This window comes from Hemitrygon akajei, chromosome 5 (genome assembly GCF_048418815.1).
Source record: "Hemitrygon akajei chromosome 5, sHemAka1.3, whole genome shotgun sequence".
Classification (NCBI taxonomy): domain Eukaryota; kingdom Metazoa; phylum Chordata; class Chondrichthyes; order Myliobatiformes; family Dasyatidae; genus Hemitrygon; species Hemitrygon akajei.
The window spans coordinates 176,699,949-176,714,418 of record NC_133128.1 but is presented as its reverse complement, the minus strand read 5'-3'; the positions used below and the strand labels follow the sequence as shown (position 1 = coordinate 176,714,418).

The following is a 14,470-nucleotide window of genomic DNA, read 5'->3' as shown; positions in this document are numbered from 1 at the left end:
ATTGTGATATGACATCTTTACTCTGGTACTCAAACCCTACTGTAACAAAAATCAATGTATCAAGTTAAGTCAAGTTTATTGTCATTTAACTATATATATGTATACCGCCAAATGAGACAACGTTTCTCCGGACCAGGGTGTAAAGCACAATAATGCACGTAACAATCATGTGACACACTTAGGATAACTGTAAGAATAAAACCCACAGATGAATTAAATAAATAAAGCAAGGCACTCTAGTTAAGTACTGTAGGGTAAAGAGCAAATTAGCCAGTGACCACTTCCAATGCAATGTGGCAAGGAGTTCAGAAGCCTAATAGCCTGAGGAAGAAAACGTTTCCCGTCCTGACCGTTCTTCTCTTTATGCATCGGAGGCTCCTGCCGGATGGTGGAAAGTCAAAGAGGATGCTGGATGGACAGGTGGGTCAATGATAGTCCTGCGTATACAGTGCTCCTGATGGATGGTAGAGACACACCTATGGTCCTCTCAGCCATTCTCACAGTCCTTTGTAGGGACTTCCAGTCTGCTGTTTGGCTGCTCCCATACCAGATGGAGATACATCTTGTCAGGATGCTCTCAATGGTGCTCCTGTAAAATTCAGTTAAGATTGGGGTGGAGGTGCCTTGTTTACTTCAATCTCCTTAGGAAGTGGAGGCGCTATTGTGCTTTCTTATTCAGGGACCAGTGAGGTCATCCGTGAGGTGAACTCCCAGGAACTTGGTGCACTTAACTCTCTCTACAAAGGAGTCACGAATGTGTAGAGGGGGATGGTTCATCCGCACCTTCCTAAAGTCTACAACCTTTCCTTGGTCTTCTCCACATTCAGACTTGGGTTGTTGCTCTCGCACCAGTCCACCAGCTGCTTCACTTCCTCCCTGTACTCCGTACTGTTGCTTCAATCCACAAACTCGATGACACGGTTTCAGCTGAATCCTGCGACACACTCATGTGTCAGCAGTGTGAACAGCAGCCTTCCCAATGGCTGCTTTATCTGAAAGTCTTTCAGTGATTCAGGTAAAATGGCAGCCAAGCTCCTCTGACATCGAGACTTTTCAACCTCTCACCAATTACAAACTCTTTACCTATTTTTTGGACTGAAGTTGAAGACCTTACATTTTTCCTCATTATATTTCATCTGCCATGGCCTTGTTCATTCTCTTTATCTATTTGTACACCTGGAAACTATCTGCACCCCCTTTATAACCATCAATGACACACAGGTTTATACCCTCAACAAGCTTCGATAAATAACACTTGTCCCTTTATTCAAGTCACTAGCAGGGGCTGTGAATAGCCTGGGTCTTGGCACCCAATGGTCACAAACTCCAAACCCCAAAAATATCCATTTACTCCTATTATCTTCTGCCTGTTAGTCAATTGTCAGCACATGCCAGAAGATTACCCTGATCCCACATGCACCTCATCAATGGATGAAAGCATTAAATGGACAGAGTTAATACTCTGGTGATGTTGTGCCCTTAGGGAGTAGAAGTTTGGGATCAACTCCTACGGAATTGATCATTATTAAAACAACAGTTTTATTTGGCCTCCTGGATCTCTGTCAAAATAAAAGGTTTTAAGTACCTAGGCATTTTCAATCAAGTTCTTTGCAGTTTTGTATTCCTTCTACAAATGTCTATAGGGTCACACTTCTTAGCATTTCTCTAAATCTGTCTTATGTCGAACATATTGTCTGACAATTTATTCATTAATCGCCAGAGAAGAGTGAGAAAGGGAAAATTTTTAAACTTAAGTGAAAAAAGTGTGTGACTAATTAAAGGGTGGAATGAAACAGCTTAAAATGTAAAGTGAAGCAATATTGACACGAATAGCGAGCAGAAAATCTTAATCTTGCGCAGCTGAAGCATATTATATTGACCGCTCCATAGGAAAAAGTATATTACAGTATTTCAATAAAATCTAAAATGGTACGAAAAGGGCAAGCAATATCTCCCAACTATAATAGAGCACATGCTTTTCGTAGGCAAAACAGAAGGTTAACGATGGAGCAGAGGAATTTGTTTATTATTGTATAAGGGGAAAAAATAGATCTTTAATGTGGCATGACGCCAAATAAGCTTTCAGTTTAAGCTCCTATCCAGTTAAACAAGGTAGCACAGTACAATGTTATTGATGCACCATCAATAACTCACTCTGAGACGTAAAAGCGAGGTATCGGCTTTTATTGACTGGAAGAAGGAACAAGCAGTGGTTGACCACTATACTACATCCTGGAGACAGAGAGGCTGGGCTCAGACCTCCATCACCTTTATACCGGGGTCTGTGGGAGGAGCCACAGGAGCAGTCATCAGGGGGCGTGTCCAGACAGGTATATGTAGTTCACCACAGTTATTGCTATGATTAGACTTGCAGTAAGAATGAAGGCAATGAAATAGATCTTTGACTTTTCAATTGGTTTGTTAAAAACAATCAATGAGCTAACATACACCTTAATGGGTGATGAGCCATCCATCCTAAACACAGAATCTCACTCAGTGAAATCAACAGAAATATGCTCATAGGATACTCCATATCAGTGTGATCAGGGTGACATTTTAGTGCTTGGCACACCACAACTGCAGAGTGGGCACCCTCAGGCTGACAATGGTCTGCAGATTCAAAGTCTGCAGTCCATGCAGCAGGACATTCAGAATCAGAATCACTTTATTCCCAGTATGTGAATCATACCGGAATTGATTGTGGTTCAGTGGCAAGCATAAAACACAGACGATACCAGAGCAGACAACACAATAGCAACCAACAATTTACAAGGTAATAGTGCAAACAGCCGTGCGTCATCGGCAATGAGCAGAACGGTCACATGTTCATATGTCAATCATCAAACTTAAATAAATGTGAACATATGAACAGACTCAATAATTATCAACAGAACAAGGAGAGCAGGAAAGACCGTTTAATGGATGTTGTACAGGGTATTGCAACTGAATGACTTTTTTCTGAGAAGCTGGATAGCTATAGGAAAGAAGCTTCGGCAATTCCATTACAACACAGAGTCAGGAATGAGTCTGAGGCCAGATGCACAAGATGCCTGGATTCGCCATTGACAGAGGCATTCTCTACATTTCTAACCCAAAGGTCGAGGTGTACCCCATACCAGTCACGGTTGGTGAGATTACCAAAGCCCATTCAACTAAGGTCACTAATCTTCACTTATAAGGTATAATTATGTTGTATAGGGTGAATGTTAGCTTCAAGTTTTTAAATAAATTTAACATTTTATCTGCTTTTTTTGCTTTTCATAATTTTTGATCTTTTTGATTTGGATAAAGACCTTCGGGCAGCATTCAGTGCAATCCAGTTCACTGCTCCTCACCAATGAGCTGGGATGCAGCACTAATCCAGTGTGTTGCAGATACATGTTTTACTGAACTGAAAGCAGGCTGGTGTTTACACCAAGTGCCACTGTCCTCTAATTCCCTTGGCAGCTGTAGTACAACTTCCGTAAAAGGCGTGGCACAGATTGCCATCTAAACCCCCTTCTAACCCTGGCCAATCCATGCAGAACTTCTCATTGGAGGGTTGCTTTGGACATTAATCAGGTACTACTTCTCTGCCCATCTCATTATTTATTGCTTGAAATTGGAATGTTTCATAATGGGGCTTTAAATCAGTAACATTTCATTCAGCAGCTCTAACAAAACAAGCCAAACAAGGCCAAGAAGTTCTCAACTCAAACTCTGCACTCTACTGTGTTGTAGTCTATAGACAGAAGTCTCTGGTTGTTCCTGTTTACTGTCTACTTCCAATTAAACCAAAAAAAACTTGGGTGGATATCAAAGTTCAGAAGTTCAAAATTATCAAACTGTAAATATATCAACTCGTACAACCCTGAAATCCATTTTCTTGCAGGCATACTCAATAAATCCAACAATGAAAGATTCCACCAACGGGGCGGACAAACAGTGTGAAACAGATAACAAATTGTGCAGATACAAAAGGAAAGAAGAAAAAAAGAAATAATAAATAAATAAGCAATAAATATTGAGAACATGAGATGAAAAGTCCTTGAAAGTGAGTTCATAGGTTGTGGGAAGATTTCAATGATGGAGTAAGTGAAGTTGAGTGAAGTTATCCCCTTTGGTTCAAGAGCCTGATAGTTGAGGGGTAATAATTATTCCTGAACCTGGTGGTGTGAGTCCTGAGGCTCCTGGACCTTCTTCCTGATGGCAGCAGCAAGAAGAGAGCGTGACCTGGGTAGTGGGGGTTGGAAGAGGACAATTGAGCTCTGATGCCAGCCTACTGAATGCTCATGAATCATAAAGAAAGACCATATGCATGAAATGCCAGAGGGCTGCAGGACTGTAAAGTAGTAATTTATGTCCTATCATTTATATGAACAACTTGGCTCAGTACTCTCTGTAAATGAGAAATGAATGAGTGAGATTCAATTAAATGCACCCCCTGCATCCTGACCAGCATTTTCTGGCTTTATAGATTGGGAGGATATTTTTCTGTGATTAAGTTGTAACATTTACTTTGTCAGCAGTACCTGCCATTTCCTCCTGGCCATGTACTTCTTCATTCGTTCCTTTGAAAGTTTCTTTACCGCCATGTTTTTAACATCTTTTTTCAGCCACTTGTGCTCAAGACATTGATCACAGTTCAAACGCTGTCTAGCAACATATAAAAGAAATCATAGCTTTTTAAAAACCTTTACCTTGATTTTGTAACAAATTCAATATTACTATTGAAAAATTAAAAACTACTCATTCAAATTAAAAATTAAAGCCAAGTTAATACAGACAAAACTTTTTTTTACTTCATGTCTTTTTTCAGTAGCCCACTAATGAAGTCTTTGGCATCTTCTGAAATTTCATCAAAAGCGTCATCATCGAAATCCCAGGTGGCAGAAGTTACATTGGCCAGAGTTTCGTTATCGTTATCTCCCATGAAAGGAGAAAGTCCACTGACCCTAGGACATAATATAAAAAACAAACTGAGTTAAGAGCCTAAAGATGAGTATTTATTAAGATGCAATAATTCAAAATTAACGAGTCTTGCTTTTCAACCTAATTTTAGAAATGATGTTAAAAAAATGAAATTATGAACAGATTTCAAAGTTGACCTAAATTGTTAATTTATTTTTTTCTGGGAGGCAGAGCAAAGTTAAGATGGCACTAAATGCAACACCTTTGCTTGCATCTACGGAAGCACCTGTAGTTCCATCTTTAATATCTTTATTTTTCCTTTTCAGGGTTCTTTAGAAGACCCTGACCTGAAAGTACACGCTGACTTCAGTTCTTTGTGGGAATGGGACCTGTCCTCAGGGTTTCAGGACTGGCCGTTGTTCGGCACGCCAAGGGTTTTGGCCTACGAGTTCGGCTCAGATTTGGAAGCCTAAGATTTCGGGGCTTTGGAGATGGGCGGATTGAGGGTTGGTGTCTCAGCAGCAGACCCATATGTCGTTGGGGGAGTTGGAAAATCTACTGCTGTATGCCCAAAGACCAGGGATCTTTGAGATTTTTGGGAACAGAGCTCGGAAAAAGTGATGTAACAGACTTTTAACATCGTAAACCAGCGAGTTGTTTGTTATGTCTCCCCACTCGCTGGGAAAAACGGAGACACCACCTCCTCCTGTATTAGGGAGAGAGCGAACCTGTGGTATGTCGTACTGTGGTGAACTACATGTACCTGTCTGGACACGCTCCCCCGCTGACTGCTCCTGTGGCTCCTCCCACGGACTCCGGTATAAAGGCGATTGGAGGCACAGCCCCGGCCTCAGTCTCCAGGATGTTGTGTGGTGGTCTCTTGCTGCTGACAGTGCTTTCTTCCAGCTAATAAAAGCCTATCTCGCCTCACGCCTCTGAGAGTTATTGATGGTGCATCACGTATACTGGGTGAAACGCCAAGTCTTTGGGGCAGCTGCAAGTCTGTGTCTTTGCTATTGCTTTGCTCACACTTGAGTGCTCGGTGGTGGGTGCTGATGCTCTTTTTTTCTGGTGAGGGGAGGGGGGATTGTTGCTTGCTGCTGCTTATGCATGGGGGACGACTTTGAGGGGTTATTTTTAACTGTTGTTCATTCCTTGGGGCATTCTCTGTTTTCATGGATGTTTGCAAAGAAAAAGCATTTCAGGATTTATTTTGTATACATTTCTCTGACATTAAATTGGACCTTTGAAACTTTGAATCTTTGGTCTACGTCGTCTACCCTGGGAAGGATGTAATGTTGAGCCTTTATAAAGCACTGGTGAGGCCTCACTTGGAATATTGTGAGCAGTTTTGGGTCTTTATCTAAGAAAGGACATGCTGATGTTGGAGAAGGTCAAAGGAGGTTCACAATACTGATTCCAGTTTTGAAAGCTTTGTCATATGAGGAGCGTTTGATGGCTATGGGCCTATACTCACTGGAACTCAGAAGAATGAGGGAGGACCTCATTGAAACCTATCGAATGATGAAAGGCCTTGGTAGAGTAGACGTGCAGAGGAGATTTCCTGTGGTGGGATAGTCGAAGACCAGGGGACAGAATAGAGGGATGTCCATTTAGAACAGTGGTGAAGATGAATATTTTTAGCCAGAGTATCTGTGGAATTCATTGCCACAGGTGGCAATGGTTGTATTGCACAAGTCATTAGGTATATTTATGGCAGAGGCTGACGGACTCTTGATTAGTCAAGGCACGAAGGCAGGAGATTAGGGCTGAGAGGGAAACGGATCAGTCAAGATGAAACGGTGGAGCAGACTTGATAGGCCAAATGGCCAAATTCTGCTCCTCTATCTTATACTATTTTATTCACAATATTTACTAACTCAGCCAATTATTAAAGAGGAAGGAATCCCAGTTTTATTCAATCCAGATGGCCATTTCATGCTGTTGTGTGAAGAACTTCCTACAGTATTTATGACTAATGACTTTGAACTTTTGATTTATTGTCCAACTGTCATACTTCAGTTTGAAATATTGCCTCAGATCTATTTCATCTGGACAGTTTGCCATCTTGTGTGCTCTGGAGGTTCCTCTATCAGTCATTCTTTCCCCAAAGGTGCCAAGGCCAAATTCCTCTCGTCTTTCATCACCACCCAACCCTCCAATGCCAGGAACCAGTCCTGTGGCTCTTTTTTTCTAATTATTCCTCACTGACTAGAATTGAAAGCAATGCCCAGTATGTGGCCTGACCACAATATACTACATGTTTTATGCCATTGAACTATAACATTAAAATGTGAACTTTAAAACATCCAACTATTTCCAAAACACACTTTTCCATAATAATTCAGATGTCATTTTTGCAATTTTAGTCTGAAAATTTCAATATGGTAAACAAAAATAACACCTTTTAGGAAGGAACAATGTTAAAATTGTGAATTAACAATAAAAGAAAACTTCTACACTACCTTTACCTCTACAGTAACTTTAACATTGCTTAAGAGGAATAGACAGAGTGGACAGCCAGCGCCTCTTCCCCAGGGCACCACTGCTCAGTACAAGAGGTCGTGGCTTTAAGTTGGGAAGTTCAGGGGGGATATTAGAGGAAGGTTTTTCACTCAGAGAGTGGTTGGTGCATGGAATGCACTGCCTGAGTCAGTGGTGGAGGCAGATACACTAGTGAAATTTAAGAGACTACTAGACAGGTATATGGAGGAATTTAAGGTGGGGGGTTATATGGGAGGCAGGGTTTAAGGGTTAGCACAACACTGTGGGCTGAAGGGCCTGTACTGTGCTGTACTATTCTATGTTCTATGTTCTAAATGTCCTAAGGCCACAACCCATATAAAGATTTCAGGCAAATGACCAGTAGCTTGGCTTTAAGGGGCACTTATAGAGCATTAAAGTAATAGAACACAGAAACAGCCCTTCAGCCCATCTGGTCCATGTAAAACCATTAATTTGCCTAGTCCCATCAACTGCCACACAAAACGTAGCCGTTCATATCCCTCCCATACATGTACCTATACACAATTTCTTTGAAATGTTGAAATATCCCACTAGGATATTAGTCCCCCTCCAGATCAGGTGAAAACCATCCCTTCTGTATAGGCCCCACCTTCCCTGGAAGAGAGCACAAAGATCCAAAAATCTGAAGACCTCCCTCCTGCATCAGCTCCTTAGCCAGTGTACTTATATATGATCTTATTTTTGGCCTTTAGCATGTGGCAATCCAGAGGTCAAAACCCTGCACATATAACTCCCTGAACTCACTTTGTCACCCCCTCCTACCCATGTCAGTGGTGGACCATGAGCTCTGCCTGGTCAGCCTCTCACTGTAGTCTCTATCTGAGATGCCCCTGACTCTGACACCTGGGAGGCAACAAGCCAGCTGGGAATCTCGTTCTTGTCAACACAACCTCCTTTCTGTTCCCCTAAACAATGAATGTTTTATTGCTACAGTTCTCTTCTTCCCCCCCACCACCCCCACTTCTCTTCTGAGCCACTGAGCCAGACTCAGTGCCAGAGTCTGAGACCTGACTGCCCTGCCCCCTCCCCCACCAACAGTATCCAAATCTGTATCCCTGTTGTTGAGGGAAACGGCCACAGGGATACTCTGCACTGGCTGACTATTCCCTATCCCCCTCCCGATGGTCACCCAGTTCCCTGTGTCCTGCACTTTGGGTGTAACTACGCCTCTGTATGTCCTGTCCATCACCCCTCTGCTTCCATGGTCTGTTAGAAGCTGCAGCTGGGTGCACTTCTTTCAGGTGTAGTCGTCAGGGACACTGGAGGCCCTACCACATCCCGCAGAGGAGCATTAGGAAATAAAGAAAGAATAAATAATAATAAAAAATCTACCTATGGCATATGCCTCTCCTTGTCGAAGCCTCAATGAGCCAAAACCTCAGCTCCACACTCAGACACTGGCCCACTCACACAATGGCAGCTTGCCTTAAACCTAACTTCTTTTTATTGGTCCTTGCCAAGTGCCTAATTATTGCACAGTCAAACATCTCCTTGGGAACTGTGGCGCATAAACCCCGCCAACTGCCCCTGCTCCCTTCTTTTAAATTCCCTCTCCCTCTGTGCAATCTGGTGTTCCCCTCGGACTGTGCTGCACAAGATGGGCTGACTGTCCCTGTTCGCTTCTTTTAAACGCTCTCTCCCTCAACACAATCTGGTGTCTCCTCTTGAAGAGCGAGGGAGAGAAAGACGTGGAGTTTAAGGGAATGAGTTACTGATTCGCAGGCCATGGCAGCTGAAAATACAACTACAACCAAACCAAGTCAGCAACTTTGAGACAACTGCAAATCAAATCTTGTATTTGACTCTTCAGTCTTTTTGAATGCCTCATCTCAGATTTATTTCTTCACTGAATCTAAGATTTTGCTCTTCTGAGATGAGGCTGTTGGCATTAACCACCCAAGAACAATAAATTTTGTGTTTTTCACCATGTAAATATTTCTAAACAGTAGGCTGATTTTTGAAATCATTTTGAAATCTATTTATTTTGATGATTGAGAGTTTCAATAAGATAAGTAATCTGGAATCCCTACTGAAGAAGTGATAGCTGTTTTATTGTGGATTGGGACTAACATATTGTATACATTTACACACATCTGTTTATTTCTTTAACAACACAACAGAACTGTTGCTCAGCTGAAAGCATTACAAGGAACTTTTTAATGTTTTCATTCAATATACTGCTTCTGATTTTACTTCGTGACAATTATTTATTTGCTTTGTAATTGTTGGATTGTCAGCCTTTCTTTGAACACAGCTCCTACAAAGCAGATTGCTTTCAATTCCTTATTTAGTAAACTTGAAGGTGAAAGAAAATACTTTCTCAAAATCATAAGGATAGACTTCAGTTTAGAACCAACAGAATCTATTGATTACCTTTCTGGGAATTACAAGCATACAATCTTTAGATCGGGGTTCCCAACCTATCTTAGGTCATGGAGCCCCTACCATTTACCAAGGGGTCTGTGGACCCCAGATTGGGAACCCCTGCTCTAGATGAAAGGACCATCATTTTTTCTATACAATCTAATACCTGAGTTGAAATAGAACATACTTAGAATGTTAGTTTTATTCTGAGCAAACTATTTGCAACCTAGCCTACCACTATAACGTTAAATGAATCACAAAATCTTATGGCATGAAAAATTGATTTTCCATATGACAAGTTCTTAGTACAGTTAGTACAACTTTGCTTTATCAAGTCCACTGAATCTACTTTGGCACAGAGCGTATAAATTTGGAATGAGAACCAGCTCCTTTTTTCTCCTTTTAAAGTGAATAACTAGTAGGAGTAGATCTACTTACTATGGAAACAATTTTCCATCCAGAATGCAAAAATAAATTGATTTATCTTCAGACTGACAAAGGAACAGCTGGCATTGGTTGCATGCCATCAGCTCCTTACTCTAGCACTCCATATTCATCACAATTCTAGTTTGTTTTAGACTAATCTCAAATTTATTATCAGCTTCATCCTATTTACACAATTTACCTTGATTTCAATTCCAATGCCCTTTTAATTATCCTTGGCTCTTTTTCAAGCTGAAGATCACAAACACTTTGCTTTTTTGAGAGATTAAAAATATAGCAAACGGACATATAAACATCATTTCCTTTTGCTTAAAGCTTGCCAAAATATTTTCGAAACCCAACTGATCAAGCCAAAGACAACAAATGCTTCTCAGTTTTAAATGTACACTGAATTCCACATAACCACTGAGGTAAAGAATGTGTGCAACTTCTTTGCTTCCACGTTCTGTTTCTTGCAAAAGTTATTGCTTTACCTTGTGACTCATATTTGAATTATTGGATGATATAGCTCATTGATCTGATGATGTTCAAGTTCAAGCTCTTGGCTGTCAATATACTTGCGGATCTATCCTGGTCCCAACTTATCGCTGCACCATTAAGAATGCTAGACAGGGGCTATATTTCATTAGGAGTTTCAGGGGATTTGGTTTGTCAACTAAACCACTCGAAAACTTCTACAGACGTGGGGGGGGGGGGAAGCATTCTGACAGGCTGCATCATTGTCTAGTATGAGGAGATGTTACTGCACAGGATCGAAAGAAACTACAGGGAGTTGTAAACTCAGTCAGTTCCATCATGGGCACTAGCCTGAAGTACCCAGGACATCTTCAAGGAGCGGTGCCTCAAAAGTGCAGTGTCGATCATTAAGGACCCCTCATTACCCTGGACATGCCATCTTCTCATTGTTACCATCAGGAAAGAGGTCCAGGAGCCTGAAGGCACACACTCAACACCACAGGAACAGCTTCTTCCCCTCTGCCATCTGATTTTTAAATGGACATTGAGTCAGGAACGCAGCATATTTTAATTTAATTATTTAATATACACATATATTTATTTACTGTAAGTCTTTATTTCTACGTTTATCATGTCGTTGTGATAAGCATGTTGTGCCGTTGCTGCAAAGTTAACAAATTTCATGATATCTGCCGGTGATTTTAAACCTGATTGTGATTGAAATCCTTAATAACGCCAGCACAGTTTCTCATAAAGTGAAAACATGAGGAAGTACCAGTGCTAACAATCTGCTTTTGGTGGGTTTCGACTGTTCACATCGTGAATGTGGCTATTTCTTGGATGTGAACTGTGAGTTTCTCAGAGTCTTGGCACGACTAACGACAGCAAGGTAAAAGCCTAGCAGTTATTGTGGTGACTGGCAATCCCTGTGGGAGTTTGCACATTACCACTGAACCATCCTCACGTGGAGAATTACCTTCCCAGCAGGTTCCAAGCTAACGTCTTTCCAACCATTTCAAGCTCCGTTAGGGGAAAGCTGACAATTGTCTGTTTGTCTTATCTTGTCTTGCTCCACAACGCCTTGCAGGAAGAATTTTTTATGTTTTCTGGGTGAGGGCGAATACTAATGACATTTATCTTCAGCAGGGAGACTTATCAGTATAAAGCCACGGAATCAGATTTTACTGATGTTCTCTGTCCAGAAAGCAGTTAGTCTGGGTGAAATAAGCCCAGTTAAATAATGGGCATTTAAAAAAAAATCTATTTACTTTTCCAGATCTGGATATTACTGGCAAGATCTGTTTCATTGCTCATTCTTAATTGCCTAGGAAAAGGTGGTGGCGGGCTGCTTTTCTGAATTCCTAAAGTTCTTCTGCTAAAAATACTCCTTTTGTTGGGCAAGAAGTTCCAGGATTTAGACCAAGTCACAGAGAAGGCCGGCCAATAAATTTCCAAGTTGGAATGGTAGACGGTGGTATCTCATTGATCGCCTTCTTTTGGAGTCCTTTTCAGCAAGCCAATGCTCGAGTGCATTTTGTGGATGAAATGTACTGCAGCCACGGTACACCAGATACCAAGCAAGCAGGTCACTTTGCCTAAGATGCTGTGAAGAGTTTAAAGTAGTGGTCACCAACCTTTTTAATCCCAAGATCCCCTACCTCGGCCTTAGTAAAAGGCAAGATCGACCCCATATCAATTAGTTACACGCATGTGCACCAGGGCAGAAAAGACAGGAAGTAAAACCCTGCAACCCGGAAATAGAAATAATGTGTAAAGACCAGGAGTATCCACCCTTTTTTGGCACCGCAGACCGGTTTAATATTGACAATATCCTTGCGGACCGACCAACCGGGGGTGGGGGGGGGGTTGTTAAACACGATGGGAATACAGCGATACTCGAAGCAGGTTCCTTATGTCCAGTTTATTCTGCAAATTTAGTTTTCGCGGCTCTCGGCACTTAGCTTCTGTCCCCGCTGCTCACGTTTTTTCCACTCACAAAACTCAACGGGTTTGTCTTTAAGTGCTGGGTGCTTGGACTCAGGGTACTGAAGCAGTTTTGAGTGCTTTGTTGCCTCATTGGACAGCCTCCGGGCCGGAACTCCAGCCTCCCACCCACCCGCCACCAGATGCCCGTGGATCAGGTGAGAGGACAAGGTCAGGACTGGAGGTCCCCGTACTGGGGCCGCGGCGGTCGCAGTCCAGAGAGAGTGACCGACCGAGTGAGGAGTGCGACAGGGCCCGCGCTCGCCCCTCTTGTAGGATCTATCGGCCGAAAAAAGTTTGTGCTCTGATACTTACGAAACGCTGACCCCGAATTAGGTTGCCGGCGAATATTTTAGCACCGGATTTCCCACGAACATTCGGTGTGCTAAACAGGTTCAGAGGCAGCGCTCCAGGCCAGTAGCGACGGCACTTCCCGCTGGCCGTGCAAGGCCAAGCAGTGATCCCTGGCGTGAGGGTGTCACTGCGGTTAGGTGACTGATGACCTTGCATGGGTTCAAGTTCAACAGTGGGTGTTACAGGGAATGAGGAAAGGTGCAGCTGAAATATTGTTTCCTCGTGGCCCGGTGGTTGGGAACCACTGAATTACACTGTGTAGTGCGGGGGAGCTACACACATGCGCACTGGGCAGAAAGAACGGAACTAAAACCCCGCAACCCAGAAACAATCTCTCAACAGTATTTGTGTATTTATTTTTCATTTTTTTTCGGGATCTACTGGGAAAGTCTCAAAGATCGACCAGTCGATCGTGATCGGCAGGCTGGCGACCACTAGTTTAAAGTGTTGTTGCACCTACACCCATTTGGGTAACTGGAGAGATCCATTACATTTCTGGCAGATGGTTTGTGAATGATGGAATGTGCTTTGGGAGTCAGGTGAATCACTCATCCAGCCTCAGGGCTGCTATGTTACTTAATTGGTTGGTCCTGTTTATTTTCTGGTCTACAATAGCATGCACGATATTTATGGTCGGCATCTTGGTGATGGGAATACAATTGAATGTCAAAGGTTGGTGATTAGACTCTATTGGAAATGTTCTTTTGTGGTGTAAATGTTTTCCAGGTCCTGCTGAGTGCTGCCATGCACTGCTTCATTTGCTGAGGAGCTGAAAGTTATAGGAACAGCTAGGCAAGAGACACGGCTGAATCTCGAGTACAACTCCTTAATACGACAGGCCTGTTGTTGTTCAGTCCTGAAGCCAGTCCTTTCATGTATTCCTTGATGTAGCGTGAAGTGAATTGAAATGGCTGAAGACTGGCTTCTGTGATGGTGGGGATTTTTGGCAGAAGCTGAGGTTCATAATGGTAACCACCCCTCAACCATCAGGTGCTTGAACCAACGGAGGTAACTACACTCAACTTCACTTGCCCCATCACTGAACTGTTCCCACAACCAAAGGACTCGCTTTCAAGGACTCTTCATCTTGTGTTCTCATTATTTATGGCTTATTTGTTGGTTATTATTTCTTTTCTTTTGCATTTTCACAGCTTGTTGTTTTTTACGCTCTGGTTGAATGCCATCATTGGGCAGTCTTTCATTGATTCTGTTGTGGTTATTATTCTATAGATTTATTGAGTGTGCCCACAGGAAAATGAATTTCAATGTTGTATACGACACTACCGTCATCGGACTCATCCAGAATAGTGATGAGTCTGCATATCGACAGCAGGTGGACCAACTGGCGCTCTGGTGCAGTCGGAACAATCTGGAGCTGAACATGCTCAAGACAAAGGAGATGATAGTGGATTTCAGGAGACATCCCCCCGCTATGTCTCCCCTCACAGTCCTC

The 14,470-nt window shown here is 42.5% G+C and overlaps 1 protein-coding gene across 1 annotated transcript in view; it reads right to left on the bottom strand.

Annotated features, from left to right (window-relative positions):
* LOC140728505 (myosin light chain kinase, smooth muscle-like) overlaps positions 1-14,470 on the bottom strand; it is a 341,168-nt gene that overhangs the window by 13,523 nt on the left and 313,175 nt on the right. The window contains exons 28-29 of the mRNA XM_073047317.1: positions 4,782-4,934; positions 4,512-4,635 (exon numbers count right to left, since the gene is read on the bottom strand). Of these exons, the coding sequence (XP_072903418.1) occupies positions 4,512-4,635; positions 4,782-4,934 (277 nt within the window). The remainder of the gene's footprint in view (positions 1-4,511; positions 4,636-4,781; positions 4,935-14,470) is intronic.